Source organism: Hyaena hyaena, unplaced genomic scaffold (assembly GCF_003009895.1).
Source record: "Hyaena hyaena isolate Hyena2069 unplaced genomic scaffold, ASM300989v1 scaffold_562, whole genome shotgun sequence".
Classification (NCBI taxonomy): Eukaryota; Metazoa; Chordata; class Mammalia; order Carnivora; family Hyaenidae; genus Hyaena; species Hyaena hyaena.
In genome coordinates this window covers 938,806-961,498 of record NW_024081198.1, presented here as the reverse complement: position 1 = coordinate 961,498, position 22,693 = coordinate 938,806, and the positions used below count along the sequence as shown (strand labels likewise).

At 42.3% G+C, this 22,693-nt stretch overlaps 1 protein-coding gene across 2 annotated transcripts in view; it reads left to right on the top strand.

Annotated features, from left to right (window-relative positions):
• Positions 1-303: 303 nt before the first annotated feature.
• Positions 304-22,693, top strand: part of ZDHHC2 (zinc finger DHHC-type palmitoyltransferase 2) — a 69,351-nt gene continuing 46,961 nt past the window's right edge. Inside the window, exon 1 of one of the 2 annotated variants that reach the window (XM_039256306.1) lies at positions 304-658. In XM_039256306.1, the coding sequence (XP_039112237.1) occupies positions 532-658 (127 nt within the window). In that variant the 5' untranslated portion in view covers positions 304-531. Of the gene's footprint in view, positions 659-882; positions 1,035-22,693 lie in introns of those variants that run through there. The other variant, XM_039256308.1, reaches the window with a different exon arrangement.

Genomic DNA, 22,693 nt, shown 5'->3' with positions numbered 1-22,693 from the left:
GCTACCCCGAAGCCAGGCTCCGAGGGGCAGGCGGAAGGGCCAAGGTGTGCACCTTCACGTGCGCCGTGGGCGCCCATGGGGGATCCAGCGGCGAGGGGCGCGGGGTCGCCAGGGGCCCCGGGGTGCAGAGGTGGCCGCCCGAGCGCGCGGCGGGCCTGGCGGGTGGAGGCGGCCGCGGGACGCAGGGGCGGGGACGGGCGGGGGCGGGGCGGAGGCGCCCGCCTCCTCCTTCCGATCCTCCCCCTCCGCGCCCTCCCCTCCCCCTCCTCCTCCCCCTCCCCCTCCCCCTCCTCCTCGCCCTCCGATCGCCGCCTCCGCCTCCGCCCGCGCTGAGGAGCCTGGAGTCCGCGGCGCCGGCCTGGGGCTGCGCGATGGGGACTTAGCGCCACGGCGGCGGCAGTGGCCGCAGCGCACCCGGCCGCCGCCCCCGGGCCCGTCCCGCCGGGAGCGCGGGGCGCGGCCAGCCCGCCCCGGAGCCAGGCCCGCGGGCGGCGGCGGCGGCGGAGCTGGGCAGGTGGATGCGGCTGGAAGATGGCGCCCTCGGGCCCGGGCAGCGTCAGGCGGCGCTGCCGGCGGGTGCTCTACTGGATCCCGGTGGTGTTCATCAGCCTCCTGCTCGGCTGGTCCTACTACGCCTACGCCATCCAGCTGTGCATAGGTGAGTGCGCGCCGAGCCGAGCCGCCCCCCGCCGCCCCCCGGCCCGCGCCGCGGCTCCCCGGAGGGCGGGCGCCGACCTGCCGTGCGCCTCCCCGCCCGCCCCGCAGACGCCGCGAGCGTCCCGGGACGCCCGGACCCCCGCGCGCCCCCCGCCCCCACCCCCGGCGCCGCCTCGGCGGCCGAGGCCAGCCTCCGGGCAGCCTCCCTCGGGCGCACGCCGCTCTCGCTTCGCGCTTACAACTCCGGGTACGCCGGTGTCACCTCTACTCCGCCGCGTACGCAGCCGAGCCGCCCCTCCGCCTTCCGCCAGCCGCGGCCACCCCAGCCACACCCCCTGCCTCGGCGGGGCCGCGCCGCCCGCAGCCTCCGCCGAGAGGTGAGGCCCGGGGAGGCTGCGCCGGAGGCTGGGGGGCTCCGGGCTGGGCCCAGGAATGGAGCTGCGCCAGACCCGCGCGGGGGATGGTGGCCTCGGCCTCGGGTGTCAGAGCTCTCCTTTCCCGGCGGTCCTTAAATCCACTTTTAAAACACTGTGACAGCACTCGGGGCTTTTTTATTTTTCTTTTTTTAATATGATTTGGGGTTTGCCGGCTGGACACTTCCTGGTTCTAAGGAGGTGAAGGTAGGTGAGCCGTTAGAAAGTATTCTCGAAGACACAGGCAGTGCGCAAGACCATGATTTAGACGTTACGGTGAGAGCTGTGAGTTTGTGAAAGCTGATCTGTGCTATCAGAAAAGGTATTAAAACAGAGGATGACCTTCCTGCCAGTGACTTGTGAAGGCTTTTTCGTGTTGGGTGTTTCACCTGAGAAAGTGTCTACGTTTTTGCCGTGCGGAGCACTAGCCTTGGGTGTGACCAAGAGAACCGTTAAATACTGGCCGGTTAAGCCTTATCAACTCAAGCATTTCAGTACTTTCAAGACTCATAGAATCTTGTCTGAAGCCATCTTACCTCAAAATGTTGCTCCTTGGAAGAAATAGGTGTCACAATAATACACCAAAATAATTACTGACATAACTTTTAAGACAATTGAGACTAACTTCCCATTTCATGTGGTTTTTAAATGTGATACGATTATGTATGGAATTTGAAAACTATTTCGGTATAAAAGAAGTGAATCCTTTTTAAAAAAGGATTACGTATTTAAAAATTTTTTTAAAAGGTGGGGGGCGGGGCACTGGGGTGGCTCAGTTGGTTAAGCGTCTGACTTTGGCTCAGGTCATGATCTCCCAGTTTGTGGGTTCCAGCCCCACATTGGGCTCTGTGCTGACAGCTCAGAGCCTGGAGCCTGCTTGGGATTGTCTCTCTCTCTCTCTCTCTCTCTCTGCCCCTCCCCTGTTCTCTCTTTCTCTTTCTCTCTCTCTCTCTCTCAAAAAAAATATTTAAAAATTTTTGAAGAAAAATGATGGGGTTGTACTGAAACTATCGACATAATATCTAAGTATGCTATATTCAAGTCATCCAAAATACACAAAGTTCTCAGAAACATGTCTTAATTTTTATATTAATTGTTAATATTAAAATAGCTTGTCTGAGATATACTAGATAGGTTACATAACTACTAGAAACCTTTGTTGTATTGCATTGGTTCATCCTCTTAAAAGCAGTGAACAGTTTCAATTACTGTAACTGGTGCAAAAGAGGGAAGTCATGGAATGCCTTGATTATCAAAACAGGCGCTTATTTTCCTCGATCGTCACATTAAGCTCAGAGGCTTAGCCTGATCCACTGTCTCATATCCATCAGCAGGAAGCATGGAAGGCAGGCAGAGTTGCTCTCTCCTTGTGGCCACTTCCGTCCTGGCTCAAGTGCTGCAGGGGAGGTCTTACCATATTGGATAGATAGGTAATAGGGGAAGAATAAATGAAAAGTCACAGTTATATTGGCATCAGATTTTTATATATACACTTTCTGATAGTTTAAGATAAATCTAAAGTGTCCATGAAATCTATGTCACCGTTTTAGTAAGTGAAAATTTGACTAAGAGGGAGAATCCCTCTTTTTAAACTGCCGAAGTGACATGGCTTGTTGTATTTACCCGGTGATCAAAAGTGAAGTTTCATATCATCTCTTGTCACCGCCTGTCTGGCCCAGTACGATGCCTGTCACGTTGAAAGCAATCAATAAATGGCCTTCAATAAACAAGTGATGCCGAGGCAGTATCTCTGAGGTTGCCGGAAAGTAGTTTTTATATTTTTGTTATTATAGAAACAAAAATAGTAATCATCTGAAAGTCTAGATTGCAGAGTCTAGAAGACAGAACAAATTGAAGGTGAATTTCATTCTAGAAACTATGGCGGGTTAGGAGTGGTAAGCTCTAATAGCTGGGACAGGCAGCTTTGGTTGAGTGGGAAGCTGAAATCAACTGTACATCTCCTTTATGAGCACTGGGAGAGGTGGCGACTAGGGAGACAGACACACAAAACCAGCCTCCTCTCCATAAACAAAGCGAATGGGAATGCCAGCCTTCCCCACCCCCACCCCCAGCTTTAATCACATCTCAGCCTGCCCTGCCCTTTGTGGGCTCTTCTTCTGTTGGAAGTTGATATTTAGAATCAGATTTTCCAAGTTTCACCTAGAACACATTGGCCAGGGTTGGGACCAGAGGGTGGTGGTAACTGGAAACCGGAGTAGGCAACAGAATAGAATAAAATAAACCCGGTGACTTAGCCTAGTCCCACTTTTACATCTGCTGTCAGCTGAGGATGACCCTGAATATAAATTACTCTGTGCCCTTTGCTGAATGAACTGCAATTTAGGAGTAGTGCTTATCCTGGTATCCTTGGAAACCAGAGATAATGATTCTCATTACAGTTAGTTTCTATATTTAACAGTGTGAATGTGTGTGGCTCTCTAGGCACTTTTTCAGTTAGCATGATGTTTGTATTTTATAAAATTAAAGTGCTATCTCTTCTTGGAATATGCGCATATAAAATACATGGGATGTACATATATTGTATGAGTCAAGCGTTCTCAGTAAGTTTCCTTCCTATTCTACCAAAGAAAAGATAAAGAGGTCTGCTGATACTTGTGAACAGTCAGAATGTGTTTATATAGTTTGTGGATTAACTAGGATCTTTTATTCACAGTATTGCTTCCTCCTTCTGTCCCTTTCTTTCCTACTGTTGTTCTCTCCCCCAGCTGCTTTTGTGTCTTATCTGTCTTTTGATCTCTTTAATTTTAGTTAGCTCATTTTCCATAAAGTAAGACAGATTCCAAGGGTGAAATTTAGGATGCAGAATTGGAATAAGGGTAGCCTGCAGCCTCAGCCCTGCGTGGGTCCATGGACGTAGTGGACCTGGTTTGTACGTTTTAAAAACCATTATGGTGGTTACTATGGTTTTTTTTTTTTTTATTTTTTTTTTAATGTTTTATTTCTGAGAACAGAGAGACACATAACTCAGAAATAACGTGAGCGGGGAGGGTCAGAGAGAGAGGGAGGCACAGAATCTGAAACAGGCTCCACACTCTGAGCTGGCAGTCAGCACAGAGCCCGACACGGGGCTCGAAGCCACGAACTGTGAGATCATGACCTGAGCGGAAGTTGGATGCTTAACCGACTGAGCCACCCAGGTGCCCCGTGACGGTTACTATGTTAAACGTCACTTGCTGAAGAAGGTAACAGAAATTTTCCCTTTTAAGTGCGAACACTCAAAATTGTTTTAACTGTCTTTATACCTTTTTGTTAAAATTTCAAATTTACAGAAAAGCTTCAAGAAGAGTACAAGAAACTTCCACGTACCCTCTTTTAGCCATCTTGGTTTCCAGTTTTCTAAAATGTATTACTTCCCTGCTGTCACTTTAGGCAGGTGCCATGAAACATTTATTATTCAGTTGTGTACTCATAGTGTTCTGCGTTTGCATATGGCTTTACCCGAGTCATTTGAAGCAATCATGAAGCTTGAAAAGCTTAGAGATTAGGTAGGCCATCCCCCTCCGCCCCTGTAGATGAAGGTAAATGTTTGAGCTCTGTGTCCTTTCTCCAAATTAACCAATGAAGGTGTCAGCTGTGACTTCAGCTGCTGTGGTTCAAATGTCAAAATGTCTGTCTTTCCTTCAACCTCCCCACCAGATTTCTCTAAAGTTACTTAGCAAGTCTGTTAAACTTTGTTGTCGTTTAATAAGAATTAACACAGCTGAAAGTGAGCCAACAGCCTTTACAAAATGGTTTCAGAATTTGAGAATGATGTAGAGTTTGGTCCAGACAGTTACAACTAGTCAACTCTGCTGTTACAGCAGAAAGGCAGCCTTAGACAAGACCTTCACAAGCAGGTGTGACTGTGTTCCAATAAAAGTTTATTTACAAAAATAGTTGGCAGACTAGACTTGGCCCTTCAGCAATAGATTGCTGAGTCTGGAGTTTGTTAAGAAGTGAGCCCATTAGAATATTGGGGTTTTACTCACTGGTGCCCAAGTCTTGATTAATAAGCAATCCTCAGAAATGATTGCACCCTCTTCTATTCCACGGTGATTATTGAAGATGTTCAAGAATCATATGAATTAGTCTGCATACTTAGAGATCAGTGTGAGAGATATACAGTCATGTTTTCCTTCCTTTAACCAAACATCCTTAAGGATAGAATATATAACATTTCATTCTTGGGGACTGTTAAGCTATGATCTACCATTAATTCAAGGTCATTGCAAGCTCAAGGATGGAGACTGAATGGGGCTCTTAATTACCTCCCACTGTGAATTGAAGCCACACAGAAAGAAGTGTGGTCTTTTGTTTGGTAAACTATCATTTCAAAAAAATTACAGGCCTTTAAAGCTTTTTTTGAAAAAACTACAGATAGATGATATTGTGAATGCAAGTGTTACTACTGTCTATAATTATTTAAATAGCTTTAAAAGACATAGAAGGTAAATCTGTAGAAAACTGATGTAAATATTTAATGCATAAACCACTTAGAAACTATTTCCTGTTGACAGTAATGATGCAGTAATATCAGGTTTGTGACTTCTTGATATGGTCAAATAATTTGAAGATTTTAAATTATATGAAAGAGGGATAAAAACTCAACATTTCTTCAAATCTAAAATTCAGATGTATAAGATGCATTCCAAATTCTTGATCTGTGCTGCCATTTGACTTTCATTTAAATGGTCCCCGGGAAAGTAGGAGGAAAGAAAACTCTGTTTAATGCTTTCTTGGTTCTATTTGTGGGTCAGAGAATTCTTGTTCTTTTGATGTGTTGGGTAATATAGCATTACTGCTTGCTATTGAATCTTTTTAGAGATAACCATCTTGTATGTTAGAGACAACAATCATCGCAGTGGTCAGCGTGTACAGGTGCTCCGTAATTGTTGAATGAATTGACCTCATTGTGATTTTTAATGAGTCGTAGTCTGTCCATTTTTAATATAAAAAACATGCAATTGTGTAATGCAAAGAAGTCAAAGAACAGGACCTAGCAGTAAAAACTCAATTCAAACTAAGGCTTGCTATAGGAAGTTTGCTTTCAAATGCTTACTGAGAATGTCATCCGTGCCTTTAAATTAAATATGCACTCCAGTGTTTCCAGTAATTAAACAGAAGCTAATGGGATGGTTTCTTAAATCACGACAATTAATTGTGTCTAGAGATGGAGCATTTCCACAAGGTTAGAAAGAAGGCAGCGTCGGAAGGGTTTGAGGAGGGTTCATTCAAAAGCGTTTATTGAATCGTGTTACGTGCCAGGCACTTTCCCCTGCAGAGGTGATTTAGAGGAGGGCTTAATGGAGATCTTTTCCTAATAGCTAAGAAAAAAAAAGTACCTCGGGGCCGGGGTGGCCAAGCCTGAAACCTTCTGTCTGGCTTGGGCAGAAGGAGAGGGCTTATTTCCTTCCAGAACGCCATTCCCCTAGTGAAGAAGAAGGAGAGCGGAAATGGAAAACAAAATTCCCGACTCCTACAAGCCTGCGAATTGGTTGCTGGACCAGCGTGAATGAATAATCAATAAAATAGGTGAAAAAGAGCTGATGGAGAGCATTCGGCAATAATGAATTTTTAATTATATTATAAATCTTACCACGTGTAAATATCTCAGATTAAAGTCACCACCAGCAATTCCTGCTCCTGCTGTGAACTCGGCGGCTGTTGCAACCCCCTCCTTTCCTCCCCCCCCCCCGGTTCCGGGGCAGCTTTTACTCTGCTCCCAGCTCAGGGCATGTGATTTGGTGGGTGAAACTGAGGCAGCAGAGACCTTCCTGAAAACAACTCCTTTCCGTAGATGGCAAGACTGGAGAAACGAGCTGAGAAAGTAGGCGCAACCCGAGAACAGGTGGGTGCCACGAAGCTGACATCATACCAGAGGAGGGGTCTCTTGTGGGAGCTGCCGTTCTGGTGGCCAGCCTCGCAGGGTGCTCTACCTACCACCTCCACTCCCTGCGACTCTGTCGAGATGATTCCAGGAGCATCAGCGGGCAGAGCTGAGGTGGTTGTGCCCACGTCCCGGGCAGCAGGGTTCAGCAAGAGCAGGTGTTCGATCTTTTTGGCTTCCGTGGTAGGAAGAAGTGCCAGGAAGACCAAAAAAAAAAAAAAAAAAAAGGACAAATATCCCAGGGATGAACATGGATGAGTTCTCAGTGAGAAAAACATTCTCATGAATGTTTATATTTGTTTTTATTTTTCATCCTGATGGGAAATTTGTGCTTGTTCATCATGGAAACACAACTTACATTTTATAATTTATAGTGATTTCATGGGTTTTGATGGTTGTATCACATCCCTCAGCCGCCTTTTCTCTAGGAAGTGGTGAGTTTATGAGCCCCTGGCGCTGTTTGTCATGACTGTAGAAATACCCTGTCTCTAACTTGAAGAATGATAGAATAGAACACAGCATAGGTCCGTAATGCTGTCTGTTGGGAAAACAGTTTTCCAAAGAAAGATCATTTGGAAAGACAGTCTCGATATGATGTGGAACCTTATGATTTTATATTGCCACTTAGAGATACCACAGGGAACTAATAAAAAAATGGAACATAATTGAATTAATTTCTTTCATAGTCCGTTAGAAAACTGTTGAAATATCCTTTAATTCCTTTAAGGGTAATTTATCGTAAGAGCTTAATTTTTTTTTTTATCTCTATCCAAGCTGAGAGTGCAAAAAAGGTGGAATTTGCAGGGCAGGAGGTGGGGCGAGGGTAGCAGGGAGGAGTTAGGTGACCTGATTTCTTAAGAAGCATATGGTAGCAGTAAAGTAACAAGCCATGATTGCTTGAAATTTTTCCTTTCAAAATTATGTCACGTTGTGAAACATTTGTGTAGCAATTTTCCTAATTTGCCCTTTGATCTGACTGTGACTTTTTAATTCAATTAGAAATATTAGTGCCAGAAATGTTTCAAAATCCAGTTTTATTCCGACGCACCCTTGAGCCAAAATACGTGCTGCATTTATCATTAGCGCTTCTCTGCTCGTCTCAAAAGCGTACTTGGTGGCAGTTCATTTTGGAGATGTTGTCGATTACATTTTAAAAATGCAAATGACAGAGAAGGGCTTTTATAGATGATTGAGTTTTATTTCTTTGCCAGTATTTCCCCATGGTATCCTGAAATTTCTCCTCCTGTGGAGTGTAAATGAAGCATTCCTGTTATACTTAATTTGACCTCTTTGGATTTATTCACAAGCGTTGCCACGCCACGCGAGCAGCATAGTCCAGAGGAGCGCATCAGCAAACTAAACACCAGAAAACAAAAAACCTTTTTCTTAAGCGTCCTTTAAAACCAATATCCAAAGAATGCAGTAGTTTCAAGGCTATTTGTCTTCATGATCTTCTTATAATAGACATAATCCTTGTAAAAAAGCAATTCATGCATTTCCAAGAACTTTATAGGCTTATTGGATTATAATTTAGTGAAATTTGGAAAATTTGGAAAACTAAAATGCTTTGTCATGGTTATATATTTTCTTTTATAGAGATAAAATCAAGTTTCTGTCTCTGTGTTAACTGTATTGTGTGAAAATTGGATTCTCCTGATATTTGGAGGGTCTGTTTCGAATGAGGTGTCTTAAAATTCAGGGGTCTGTTCCTGATCCTTTTGGGGGCCCAGAGTCATCTGGGTGGAGTCATCTCAAAGTGGTAGGTAGATGATTCTGAAGTGTGGCTTCTCACCAAATTTGTAGGGATATGAAAGACGGTGTGACTTAAAATACAGTCTCTACACTGCACATGTTATTCACATTGGGGGTACAAATGGGAAAAGCAGCCAGTTCCAAAACAGCTGATGTCAAGCTGTCGTGAGAGACACCTGATACCACTTACAGAGAGGGTAAGAGATTTCAATTCTGAGTCCCAAACTAGAAGTCATAAGCCTGCCCCAAATTGCAGGGGCTAATCTGTGATCAAATTTACATTTTGATAAGTAAGCAAGTCCTTATGACATGTTTTAGGAAGAAAGGCAGTAAGAAGAGATTTATGTACTTAACTATGACCGGTGATTATCCAGGGCATCTCCAGGGAGGTCACTTAATGTGAAGGGGTGAAGGACAGAGACCAGTTTGACTTAATCAAGGTTTTGATCTTCGCATATTTTTAGTGAAATGCTGCCTATTTGACTAGGACATACCAAAAGCTAAGAACTGAGATTAGATGTCATTTGGAGGGAGGTAGAGAGTAGGGAGTCATTATAGGCCCCCCAAAACTTGCATTTTAACAAATAATTACAAAATCCAAGAATTGAATGCCATTTCAACCATCCATGATTTAAAGAATACTCTTTTAATTTATTCATTCAAAAATATTTACTCCTCTTAAAGTTTACATTCTGGTTACAGGGGTGGGGAGAACGAATAAGAAACGTAAGCAAGAAGCTTCTATAAGGTATGTGTCATGACAGAAAGCAAGGCAAAGAGGATTGGGAATCCCAATAGAAAGTTCACATTTTAAATATGGTGGCAGTGAGGGGAAGGAGGCTCATGAAATTTGAGCCGTAACGTAAAGATGCTGATGGATTTAACCACGCTGGTGTGGGGAAGAAATGCATCTCAGGTAGATGGAACAGTCCAACTAAAAGCCCTGACACAGGAGTCAGCAAGCATGTTAGAGGAGGAATAAGGAGATCATTTTGGCTGGAGTGGAGGAAACAGGGCGAGGGAAGTAGGTGATAAGATCAAAGCGGTGTGGAAAAGGCAGAGACTATATAGGGCCTTGAAAGCCACTGGGAAGATTTTGGGGTGAGAGGAGAGGTCCATCATAGGATGTTGAGTAATATTGTCATGTGCTGTGACTTCTGTTTAAAGATCATTCTTACTGCCGTGTAACATGTAGGCTACTTCATCAGTCCAGGTGAGAGAAAATAGTAGATCATGATGGGGGTAGGGTAGTGGATGTATTTTTAAAGTAGCGACCCCAGAATTTCCAAACACACGCGAGTTGTGAAAAAAGAGAATAAATGATTCCAGTGGTTTGTGCTAAACACCCTCAAGGATGGCAGTCAGCTGAGATGGAAAAGTTGCAGATAGAAAGAGGTGATCTTAGATCAGTGGTGGTGGGTATGTTGACATTGAAATAGAGATGCAGAGTGAACAGTTGCGTTTGTGATGTTGGTGTTTAAGAAAAAGTCTAGACTGGTGGAATACATTTGGGAGTCTTCAGCATATAAATGGATTTGAAGCTGGATAGATCTGCCCACAGGGGGAATAAATGGAAAGTGAGTAGAGACAAAACGTTGAGAGTTCAGGAGATGAGTAGGAACCAGCAAAGAAGACTGAGAAGGAGAAGCTTGGGGGGTGGAGGAAAGGGATCTTAGAGGAGTTAGGAATCAACAAATAAACTCGTACGTCAAATAAAATAAGGACTGAGAATTTGACAATGTGGATATTGAATTTTTATTTTGAATTTATTACGGACTGTATACTGAAGACCCCAAATTTAAAAAGTTTGTCAAAAAGAAACACATATACTAAAGTGAGGATTGCTAGGAAATCTGAAATCTTTGAGTCCAAGTTTTAAAATGGCTTTACTCTATTAGGCAAGCTTAACTTTCTTAGTATATGTAGATAATCTACAGAAGATATAATGAGCCCCGTAACAGTGTCTGATTAACGTTGTAGCCCTGACACGGAAGACAGCACACAGTAGCGTTCAATACTTACTTTTCTTGAATGAAAGAATACAAGTTAAACTTGTTTAATTGAGCCTTTTGTGAGCCCGGTAGGCATGTTAGGCATCAAAGAACATGAATCCTTTATGAGAACATTATTTATTTTGCCTTTTTATTATGTGATCACTCAGATGTTCATCAACAAGTTTGTAATATTTTTATGGTTTCAAGTTATGGGCTGAATTCCCTCCTCCACTCCCAAAAAATTCACGTTGAAACCCTAACCCTTAGTCACTCAGAATGGGGCTGTGTTTGGAGAGAGAGCCTTTAAAGAGGTCGTTAAGTTAAAATTAGATTATTAGGATGCATTCTAGTACTAGGGCTGGAGGGAGTTTGGACACAGACAGGTACGGAGGTCAGACCCTTTGAAGACACAGTGGGCGGATGGTCGTCCTACAAGCCAAGGACAGAGGACTGTTGACATCGTCATTTCAGATTTCTGGCTTCCAGAACTGTGAGAAAATAAATGTTTTATTGTGTAGACCACCCAGCCAGCAGCACTTTGTTACACTTTGTTACGGCATCCCTAGCTAACTAAGGCACACATTCAACAATCAAATGCCTTTTCTTTTTCCTTTCTGGATATTGAAACGTAATCATCTGTAATAAGGATTTTGATAAAACTAATTGTAGAATCCATTTGAAAAATTTAAAAGAGCAATTACAAATAATTTAGAACGTATAAAATATTAGCACCAATGTAAAATTATCACTGGAAAATGAGTGAAATGCATTTTGCTCAAAGCACTCAAACTCTGTTTTAATAGTTTTCAGGTAGCTGAAATCTCCCCATGAAGTACTGACATTTTTTTTTATAACTTTTAAATTAAAAAAGAAAGCCCTTCTAAATGTATCAGCTTCCCCTTTTCTTGCCTCCCTACCTTCTTAAACAGAGTATGCTGCGCATGATTTAACTTTGAGTTCAGGCTAACAATCCAAGACAGATACGTATGTGAAGTGGATGTCCAAGCCCCTTGAGGTCCTTGGATTGCCATTCACAGTTTCATCTATTTCCTGTTGACTGGGAAGGTCAAGAAAGAGTGGAATTTGTAATTTTGCTCAGACAGACATTTTTTTGAATCCCAGGCATTGAGATCTGGGAAGGCTCATGAATGAAGCATTTTACTGGAAATGCCTAGCCAGGCATCTACATTTCAACAGAGATTTTTTTTCTCTGTTTACCACTTCTGAGGCTCCTTTTTGGAAAAGATTAAAGAACAAAAACCTTTAATTGTGGAAACAGCCAGAGGTGGGAAAGAAAACTTTAGCTCAAGTTGAATATTACCCTAATTTCTCAGTTTGAAAATAGGCTCTAGAGCAAGCGATTTTTAAAAACTTTTTATTGTAGTAAATATATCTAGAACACGGACTCCTGGGTGACTCAGTAGGTTAAGAGTCCGATTTGATCTCAGCTCAGGTCATGATCTCACTCACAGTTTGCGAGATTGAGCCTCTTATTTGGGCTCTGTGCTGTCACCTTGAGATTCTCTTTCTCTGCCCCTCCTCTGCTCTTCCTCTCTCTCAAAATAAATAAGTTTTTAAAAAAATTTTTAAAAATAAATATATTAAATATGCATAACATAATAAATGTACCATGGTAGCCATCTGCCAATTTATTTTATTTTAATTTTTAAGTAATATTTGTTTATTTTTGAGAGAGAGAGAGACAATGTGAGCAGAGGAGGAGCAGAGAGAGAAGGAGACAGAATCCGAAGCAGGCTCTGGGCTATGAGCTGACAGCACAGAGCCCGATGCAGGGCTCAAACTCATAAGCTGTGAGATGATACCCTGAGCCAAAGTCAGACACTTAACCCTCTGAGCCACCCAGGCTCCCCACCATCTGCCATTTTAACTGTACATTTTAAGTGCGCAGTTCTGTGGCACTGAGTGCATGCACATTGCTGGACAGCCGTCATCAATCACCATCTGTCTCCGGTGTTTTTTTCATCTTCTCCAACTGACATTCTGTCTCCATGAAGCAATAAGTCCCCATTGTCCCCTTCTTCAGCCCCTGGCAACCATCTTTCTACTTTTGTCTCTATGAATTTGACTCTTCCAGGTAACTTACATAAATGGGATCATGTATTTTCTCTTTCATGTCCGTTTATTTCACCTAAGTGTGTCTTCAAGGTTTATCCTTGTTGTAGTGTGTGTGTCAGGATTTCATTCCTCTTCAAGGATCAGGAATATTGCATTGTATGCATAGACCACATTTTATTTATCTGTTCATTGGTTGAGGAATATTTAGGTTGTTTCCACCTTGCCCCTATTCTGAATAATGCTGCCTTGAACATGGGTGTGCAAATAAATACTTGTTCAAGTCCCTGAGATCATTTCTTCTGGGTATATACCCAGAAATGTAATGTTGGATTATATGTAAGTTCTAGGTTTAATTTTTTTTTTTTTTTTGAGGATCAGCATACAGTTTTCCTAGAATAGGCAATTTTTTATGAAAGGGTGATTCCGGAGAAGCCTATATATGCCCTGGTAAACATCCAGATTTGAAGGTCTCCACCGGTATGTGTGAGGTCCATACCAATGTCACTGTAGCAATTTTTAACTGGCTTGTCCTTTTATGGCACAGCAGAAAAGTTGGTGGTCACGGAACTGTGAATGATCCCATTTTGCCCACGAGGCGTCAGGTATGCCCAAGGCAGAGATGTTGAGAGCTCCTGGCCTACAGTACATAGTCTAAAATTCAGCAAGAGTTTTTGAGTAGCCAGAGCGTTAAAGCTAACTGGTAGAAATTTTACCTTTTTAAAAAGCAACATGTTCACAAGTGTCAATGGTACACACGCTTGGTAACATGAGCTGCTGGGGAGAAGTGGGGAAACATACCTGTTTCTCTGGATGTTTCAGTAACCTGTGGTATTAATCATGGACTAGATCCTTATCTGCTTCAATAACCTATGGTATTAATTATGAACTAGATCCTTATCCGCTGTACAGGGACTACACAATTCACAAATGAATAGCAAGGTATCTGTATTGCCTGCAGGTCTAGGGTAAGTGAAAATGGTTTTAGAAACAGAAGCAAAAATCAGTACGTACAACTGGGGAGAGACCCAGGCAGGAAACAACAGTACGTACAACTGGGGAGAGATCCAGGCAGGAAACAAGATGCAGCTCACACAATGAGCAGAGGAAGAGACTCAGTCCAAATATTGATGACTGTCTTACTCAATTCTGTACGCAAATTTTAGAACTTCCCACTTACATGAATGAATACCTCTACCATACAATTGGTGTTTGTATAGTATTCACTATTGTAATATAGTGGATTGTACAGCAGAGGCAGTGCAAATTTTTCATCTGTGGACTGCCAGTTTATGAATATATCAAATTATATCAAACTTGCTGCAACTGTATATATATTACTGCAGTTACTGTCAGGTTAGACTGCTGGGGCTACATGGGTAATTGCAGTCTAGGGCAAGGGGATGGCTGCTTGCAAGTCAGAAGGGAAATACCAATTCAGGCTGAGATCAAAGAACGATTGTGTGTGTTGAGTTTACTACATGAATATGTGGCCGCGAAGTTACAAAGGAAAATAGGCTTCCCAGTAACCCAGTACTGAAGGAGGAGTCCCACTTTGATATCCTGGCATGTGTGAACAGACACTGCGACCCAGTGCGATACTGCAGCAATTCTTGCTGGTGCTGATGTTTTAAATCTTTTGATTTCTCCCTTCAGGAGTGCTGCTGTGAATTCTATTCTGATGAGCATCACAGACCCAAAGGTTGGGAATTACAGCTTTATACAGTTCCTTCCCCTGGAGTACTGCATAAACACCAAGGAATTGACACAAACCTAGAAATATGGGTTTAATTTTTAAACGTATTATATGTGCTGTGTCATATGTACCCTGGTCATTTAGTACTCAACATGTAGTTGTTAACAATGGGAGGTTTTAGAATCTTGTCTGTTTCCTTGGAGAAGCAAGTAAGAAGCATTAATTTTTGTACTTAATCAAGACAGCTCATGTTTGGTAGTGAAGACAAAACACTCTCAGTATTTTCATCCGTGATAATTCTACCAGATAACGAGATTGATCTAATAACATTAAAAATATACTATAGGCATTATTTCTATATTATCACACACATTTTTAAATGCTGAAGTGACCAAACTGTGAGTGGCATTTTTGCTTGCTACCCATTAATAAATACGTATACACACGTATAGGAAAGATGATAGTTACATTGGACAGTGTAATCATGAAGCCCCTTCCAATTCTACAGCTTTGGCTCTGACCAATGTGGGAATTGTTTTCAGGATCTAAAATACCTGTTTGACTATCTTCCTCAGAGTGGACAACCATTACGTGGGAAGCAGGTTGTACATTGCAAGGGGTGTGGCATCTGCTAGAGCCTTGCGTGGTTCAGAGGAGTAAGCCATGCCTGCCAGGCCCAACCCGAACAAGGGCATCTGGAATTGGAAAGAGAGACAGTTGGAAAGATCCAGACACTGTAGGTATTTGAGTTGCCCATGGCCATGTGTGGAAGAGGAAGGACCCATACAGTTCTGTCTAACAGGATGAGTAAATCGTCTGCACTGCCATCTGCATAACCTGCTGGTGCGGGGAATCTCTTCTATTTTAACTTGAGACCGGGAGATTATAGGATTCCATTGAGTAAGCCGTGAAATGGGGACACAAAGATCAAGGGACCAGCCCTGAGATCAGATTTCCTTATTTAACTGCACTGCTAAGAACGGTCCGTGATTCAGGAATTGCCCTTCCCTTTGCCGAGGGGAAAGTGGCAGTGAGTTTTTCAGGGCCATAATCATGGGATCAAGTTTTTTATTTTCCTGTAAAAACTGATGTATTGAAAAAAAACTAATGTATTGAAAGACCTACACGTTCTTAATGATATAAGTATTCCCAGCTTTCATTTGGGTAATTGCATTTTGTACTATTTCTGTAGATTAGCGCTTCTTAGATATTTGGAGCAATGTTATGGTCAGGTTACTAGAATATGTTATTGAGAGAGAGAAACATTTCTAACTTGGAAGCTTTTGGGTAACTGGAAGAATTACAAATACCATTTAAGGACAGATGAATGTTCCATCTCTCTTCATTGCCAGTTCCTACAAGTGGGAAACGTACCTTCATGTGCGCTGGGCAGTGCTGACCTCAAAAATGATCTTCCTTTCCCGCTACTGCTGAGGAGGGAGCTCAGCAAACCCCTGTCCCATCTCCTAATCTTTTCCGTATCGCCATCTCACTGTTGTCCTAAGAGCCCGAAGTTCATTTCCCTCCCCAGTTACTGAATTGAGAGCTCAGGAAAGCCAAGGTCCAACTACTACCCTGAAATATGACCAGATATTTAAATTATTTGTGTCCGTAGTTTGTAAAATGATCTGTTACTAGCTTATGTTTAAGTTAGTTGCTGGAAGAAGGGTTACAAGGAGGACGTTTTAAACCCTGCTCTCGAGTGCGTCTCAAATCAGAAGTAACAGGTGGCGGCACGGTATTAGGCAGGCCGGTAGTAAGTGAGAGCTAGAAGAAGGAACGGCTGTCCTGGACAGAGAAGCCCGGGGGGGTGTAATCACAGCTCAGGAGGCCACATGGAATCCTTGAAAGAATTTTGGAGTCAGGCAGACTTATATTTAGATCCCAGCTCCATATGTTATGACTTGAATAACATTAGAAAAGTTATTTTACCTCTGTAAGACTGTCTTCCTAACTTTTAAGATTATAATAATACCTTCTTGACAGATTGCTGTAAGGTTTAAATGAGAGAAACATTTAAAAAAAAATTAGCACAATCCCCGGCATTTAGTAAGCATTCGACAAACTGTCCCCTCCTTTAGATTTTTCTCACCCCTGGACATTGGACCCCTCACCAGCCCACCGATGCCTTCTCACCCTCACCAGACTTCACCCTGCTCAGACCTCAGTCTTGTTTTAGAAAGTGTTATGGGCTGTATTGTGTCTTCCCCCAATCCATAGCTTGAAACATCTAACCTGCAAGATTTCAGAATAAGACAGTATCTGCAGATGGAGCCTTTAAAGAAATAATTAGGTTAAAATAATTATGTTAATTAGGGTGGGTCCTCATAGAACTGATGTCCTTCTAGGAAGAGGGAATATACAGAGAGATGTACAGGGATGTATGGAGGTGACATGATGTGAAATACAGGGAGAAGACGGTCATCTACAAGCCAAGGGAAGAAGCCTATAAAGAAACTGATCCTTCCAACACCTTGATCTTGGACTTCTAGTCTCCTACTGAGAAAATAGCTATCTGGTATTAAAGCCACTCAGTGTGTGGTACTTTGCCAAGCCAGTTAATCCCGGGCTCCTGGCTGCTGCCTACAGTTGTGGAAAGGAAATGAGTGTGGTTTTTGCAATTCAAAAGCCTTCCCTTCACAGAACAGCTAATTTTTTATAACGTCGTTCATTTATAATTTTGCAATGTAGCTTCAGGTAGGTTATGCATTAGAAAAGCTTTTGCTGGCTCTTTTGGAAGCCTGACCATCCAGATGACAAATGCCTTGCATCACCTTTGGGACCATAGCCTATTTTTAAGTTGGAGACTTCCTGTCTCGTGGTTTATGTTGTCTGGCGCACTCTGGTTCATCTTTTGTCTTTGAGGTCGTGTTGTGCCATTTTGGGGGAAAGGTTTTCCAGTCTTGCATGGTTGTTTTGGTAATTTCTAGCACATGGCTTAGCTCAATATAGTTTGTTAGAAATAAATTCTGGGTTAGAGGCAGGAGGAATGCATTAAACCACCTGGGAAGGCTGACTTTCCCCACAGTGATGCAGCCCCAGTCCTGCTACAGAGATTCTGATGTGTGTCAGGCTCTCTCAGAACCTGGTCAGGCCACAGTGGGCGAGGGTGCGGGGTGCAAGTGGGGAGGGGTTGACAGGAAAGGAGCTCTGGAAGGGGGAGGGAAAGAAAATATAGTCTAAACAAGAAAGTCACTTGTTCAGGGGTGCCTGGGTGGCTCAGTCGGTTGAGCATCTGACTTCGGCTCAGGTCATGAACTCATGGTTTGTGGGTTCGAGCCCTGAGTCGAGCTCTGTGCTATCAGCTCAGAGCCCGGAACCTGCTTCAGATCCTGTGTCTCCTTCTCTCTCTGTCCCCACTCCCCCACCCCACTTGCTCGCTCTCTTCTTTTCTTGCTCTCTCTCAAAAATAAACACTTAAATAAAGAGTCATTTGTTTAGTTTTTCTCATATTAATTTCCACAATCTAACTCACCTGCATTCTTCTGCTTTATTCACACTCAAAAAGTCTTCCAGCAATTTATTTCCCCCAACTTCTTATCGCACCCTCCAGGAATTTGTGGCATTCCTTCGAGCTAAAGATACACTATATACTGCTGTGTACTTCTTTTTCCACATTGTTTATAACGCAGTTAACACCAAACTTTCGGGAACACCTACTCCTAACACTTCCCTCTTTTGTGATACTTAATGTTCCATGTTCAGCTAACCTTTATTGAGCCCCTAATATTTAGTGCCGGGTTCTTTTCCGGGTGCTTTTACATACGTTACGTAGTTTAATTCACAAAACAGCCCAATGGGATAAATATTGAGATAAAGCTCAGAGTGGCTAAGTAACTTGGCCAAGATAAAACCTCAGACAGAGGGCAGAGCCAGAATTCAGAGCTCAGCGAGAAACATGGAAGAGAACCCATTAGCAGATTGTGCTCAGGGCTAAGAAAGAAATCATATATTGTAATGATTGCAGGGGTGACCTGGACAGGAGGGCCTCGGAGAGAAACTGACATGGAAATTGTAGTCTGAATGATGATAAAGAGCTAGCCAAGAATGGAGCTGGGGAAGAGCTTTTCAGACAAGGTAAAGACACTGAGGTTTAGTATGTTCTAGAAACAGGACAGCCTGTCTGCAGCTTAGTGTGCAGCAGATGAGTGATGAGACGTGATCTTGGAGAGGTCAGAAGGAGCCCAATCATGGTCGACCATGGGGACCTAAGTAAGGAGGTTGGACTGTATTGTAAATTCAGTGCAAGGCCGTGGAAGGGTTTTAGTGTTATCAGTTTACATTTTAAATGAGATGATGGTATTCCTATTATAAAATGAGTTTTTAAGGAATGGTGTGGAGACCCAGTGAGGAATGTAGATTGTCTGGCACGATGTTTGTGGGTAGGGCTGTCAGGGTCTTAGGCTGGAGCCCGGTTGGAAGCCGTGTGTTGGGAAGTTCTGCATCATGAAGCCTTATCCTTACTCTTTGAGAGTAGGACTGAGGATAGTTTTAGAGCCAAAAGAACTGTCCAGGTAAAGTACAAATTTTTGTTTAAACACCAAAATCAAAGCACAGATCAGCTGAATATCATGATCAAGGTCATGCATAGTAGGAGGATTAGACCAGAGTGTGGGTCTCCTCCTACCTAGTTAAATGCAAGTGCAGAGGATCTGGAGAGAACATGTTAGCACGTTCAAGAAGCAAGGCAGCCTGGAGTGGCGGAGGCCTTCTGCCCAAGAAGGGGAGGGGCATGAGATGAGGTCAGCGAGGAAGGCAGGCACTGCGGTTGTTAATAAAATTACAGTGACATATAAGAATAACAAAGGAAAACACAGTTTGAAAAAGACTTAAAATATAAGTAGATCCATTATAAAGACAATTAATTTAAAAACATTTGTTAGGAAGAAAGGAATATAGTTGGAATTCAGCTGGAAGTATTGATCTGAATACTGTATTTTCTTAGGGCTGTCATTAAGCTGGTCTGGCAGCAATGTGACTGGTATTTACAGGAATGATTTGTCATGTACCTCCTACCACGCTCATTTTGATCTGTAATAACCTGAAAAATGAGCTAGATCTTCTTGGAAAGTAGATTAAAGAACAAAGGATCCTACTTCAAGGGGCTTCCCCTGGCCAATTTAGTCGGAGAATTCTCTGTCATTTCGATAGACAAAAAGAGCATAATTAATTCTGCTAGAGTAACTTGAGTATTGAGAATTTACAGCAAGGGACGGCTTTGGTGTCCTTAACAGGAGTGATAGCAGTAGAATTCAGGGGTGAAAAGCCAGCTGGAGTTGGTTCAGGAAGTAATAGGAAGTTAGAGGGGGTACAGACAGTGCATTTGGATGATCATTAACATACGTTTTATTGTGGGATGGCTTGGTGGCTCAGTCGGCTACACGCCCAACTTTAGCTCAGGTCCTGATCTCATGGTCTGTGAGTTCAAGCCCTGAATTGGGCTCTCTGCTGTCAGCGCAGAGCCTGGAGCCTGCTTCAGATTCTGTGTCTCCCTCTCTCTCTGCCCCTCTCCTGTTCTCTCTCTCTCTCAAAAATAAATAACATTAAAAAAATTTTTAGTAAGTTTTCTTGTGAAAAGTCCAGAAAAATGGGATAGCAGCCCAAGAGATGAGGTCAAAGGAGAGACTTGGTTAGGACAGGAGATATTAAAGCATATTTGTATTGCTACTGCTGTTTTTGACTTAATCTGAATCTGACCTGCTTCGATTACTTAACTCAAAATGCCTTAAAAACTTTCCTTGTTTTTTCAGTTAGTTTTAACTTTGAACTACAATGATCTCATAAACTTTAAGCTCTTTGAGCAAAGAGGTGGAATCACATTTTCCATTCTATACCCAATAGATAAGCTTAGAGGAGTTAGTGGATGTTTTTCAATAAACGAGGTAAAGATAAGCACCCCCCCCCAATAGAACTTGACTATGAAGTTGTCCTACAGTTCATTCATTAGAACCAAATTTTTATTTTTGGTTGTCATTAGTAGACTGCATATACAGGGCTAAGATGTATCTATGTTGAACTGAATTTGGAATTTGGAAATAGTGCCATGGATTTATATAGAGAAGGTACTGTGTATATGCAGTGTGAGTAAGTTATTCCTCCAAAATAGAGAGTTTGAATTTGAAGGCAAGAAAAATAAAATTCAGACTAAGAAATAGAAAGATCACAGCAGTATACATCTGCAGTGAAAATACCTAAAAACCAAATTGTTCTAGCAACAATTATATAACTGTTCTTTGCTAAATTAAGGGGGTAAGTACTTTTTTTTCCTACTATGAAGGCGTATTTTAGTGTCTGAAGTTTTGGATGTTGGATGTACTTATAACTAAGAGTTGAATTAGATTTAAGTTACCAGCAGTTTGCTGGGCTGCTTCTTATCAATAAATATAATTGTTGGTAACCAACTCCTAATGCATCATCACCAAAGCCAAATTTTAAAAAATCGCTTGGTGAAATTATAGGACTAGCATGATCTTTGAGATGATTCCCTGCTTTAAATCAAGGTTGAATTTAAATCAGTGGAGACTAAACCTCTAATATTTTTAGAGCTGTTTAGAGAATAGGGTTTGATAGCATCCTAAATGATCATAAGGGTGAATAAATAAATTTAATTTGAAGGATTATTTGTTTGTAGGGTTTTTAGAGTATGAAAAGGGATTTTATTATTAGTTTCCCTCTGGCAGATGCATAAAGATGTACTGTGGATCTGTTGTTGGCTATAGTTCTGACTTATTGATTTATAATAAATAATGAACATATAATAAATAGTAACCTTCACTTGAGAACTCATATAAAAGATCAACACATATCTTCTCAGTAGATTTCTGGAATAAAACTCAATTATAACATCAGGGTGTGATGATGAATTCTGTGTCAACCTGGGTAGGCTATGATGCCCATTCGTTTAGTTCAACAGCAGTTTAGATGTTTCTATGAAGGTATTTTTTAAATGCGATTAACTTTTAAATCAATAGACTTTAAGTAAAGCACATTACCTTCTATAATGTGGGTGGACCTTATCCAATCAGTTGAAGGCCTTTAAGGAAAAGCTTGAGGGTCCCTGAAGAAAGATTCTGCCTTGAGGTTGTCTTGAACCCAGGATTGCAATATTAACTGTTTACTGGAGTTTCTGCTTACAGCCTGCTGTGCAGATTCCAGACTTGTCATTCCCTATAATCATGGGAGCCAATTCCTTCAAATCAGCCAATCACTTCTCTCCCTCTCACTGTGTGTGTGTGTGTGTGTGTGTGTGTGTGTGTGTGTGTGTGTGTGTGTATGTGTGTTAGTTAGTTCTGTTACTTTGGAGAATTCTAATATACAGGGGTTGGAAAACCTTTTTAATAGAGGATCAGATAGTATATATTTTAGGCAATACAGGCCATACTGACCCTGTCACACCTACCCAACTCTGCCATTAGAACACAAACTAGCCACAAAAGCGAATGGATGTATCTATGTTCCAGTAAAAACTTGTCTGCAGAAATCGGGGGCTGGCTGTATTTGGAACAGGACTGTAGTTTATTCATCCTGTATTAAATGACTGCTTCATAATTCATGCAAAAGAGATAAGGGAGGGCATACTTTTTTTTTTTTTTTTTTAGTATACATGTTTAAGAATGTTTATTCAAGCCAGGTTTGAATCAAGAAGCAGTTTGTCATCCTTTTGTGTATTAAGGGTTATTGCTTTGGTGATAGTCTCAATCTTCAGCCTGGATTTTACGTGTTTTATTTTTATCCAAGAGTTTCTTAAAGATAATACTGCAACAGAAAGTCTCACTCTTAGTAATTCTGAACTGATAACTGACCAGTCACCTTTTCTCGGATGCCTCATTCCATTTCTTCGAGGAATGAGTGATAACGGAGGAGAGCCCTCAGTGGACAGGGCATCTGGAAAACAACTGGTGACCCAGTCTGCCAGCCTTGCAGTGTCTAGCATGGTTCTAGACTCCAAGATGTAATCCTTGAAGGCCATCATTGTGTTCTTTGCAGACGGGAACATCTTTGATAACTCGGTTGATAACTTATCATCCCCGCTTCCTCTCTTCCTGTGTACTTTTGGTGCCAAGAAAGTGTTGAGATTCCTTAGGATCTTTCAACAGGTCAGAGTTCTTGTTGCCTCACTGTACCACAGTTAGTTAGGGAAGAGGTTTAAATTCTCAGGAATATTGGAAAGTTATCACTGTAGGGCACAGACCAGAAAGGAATTAGGCTAATGCAAGATAAA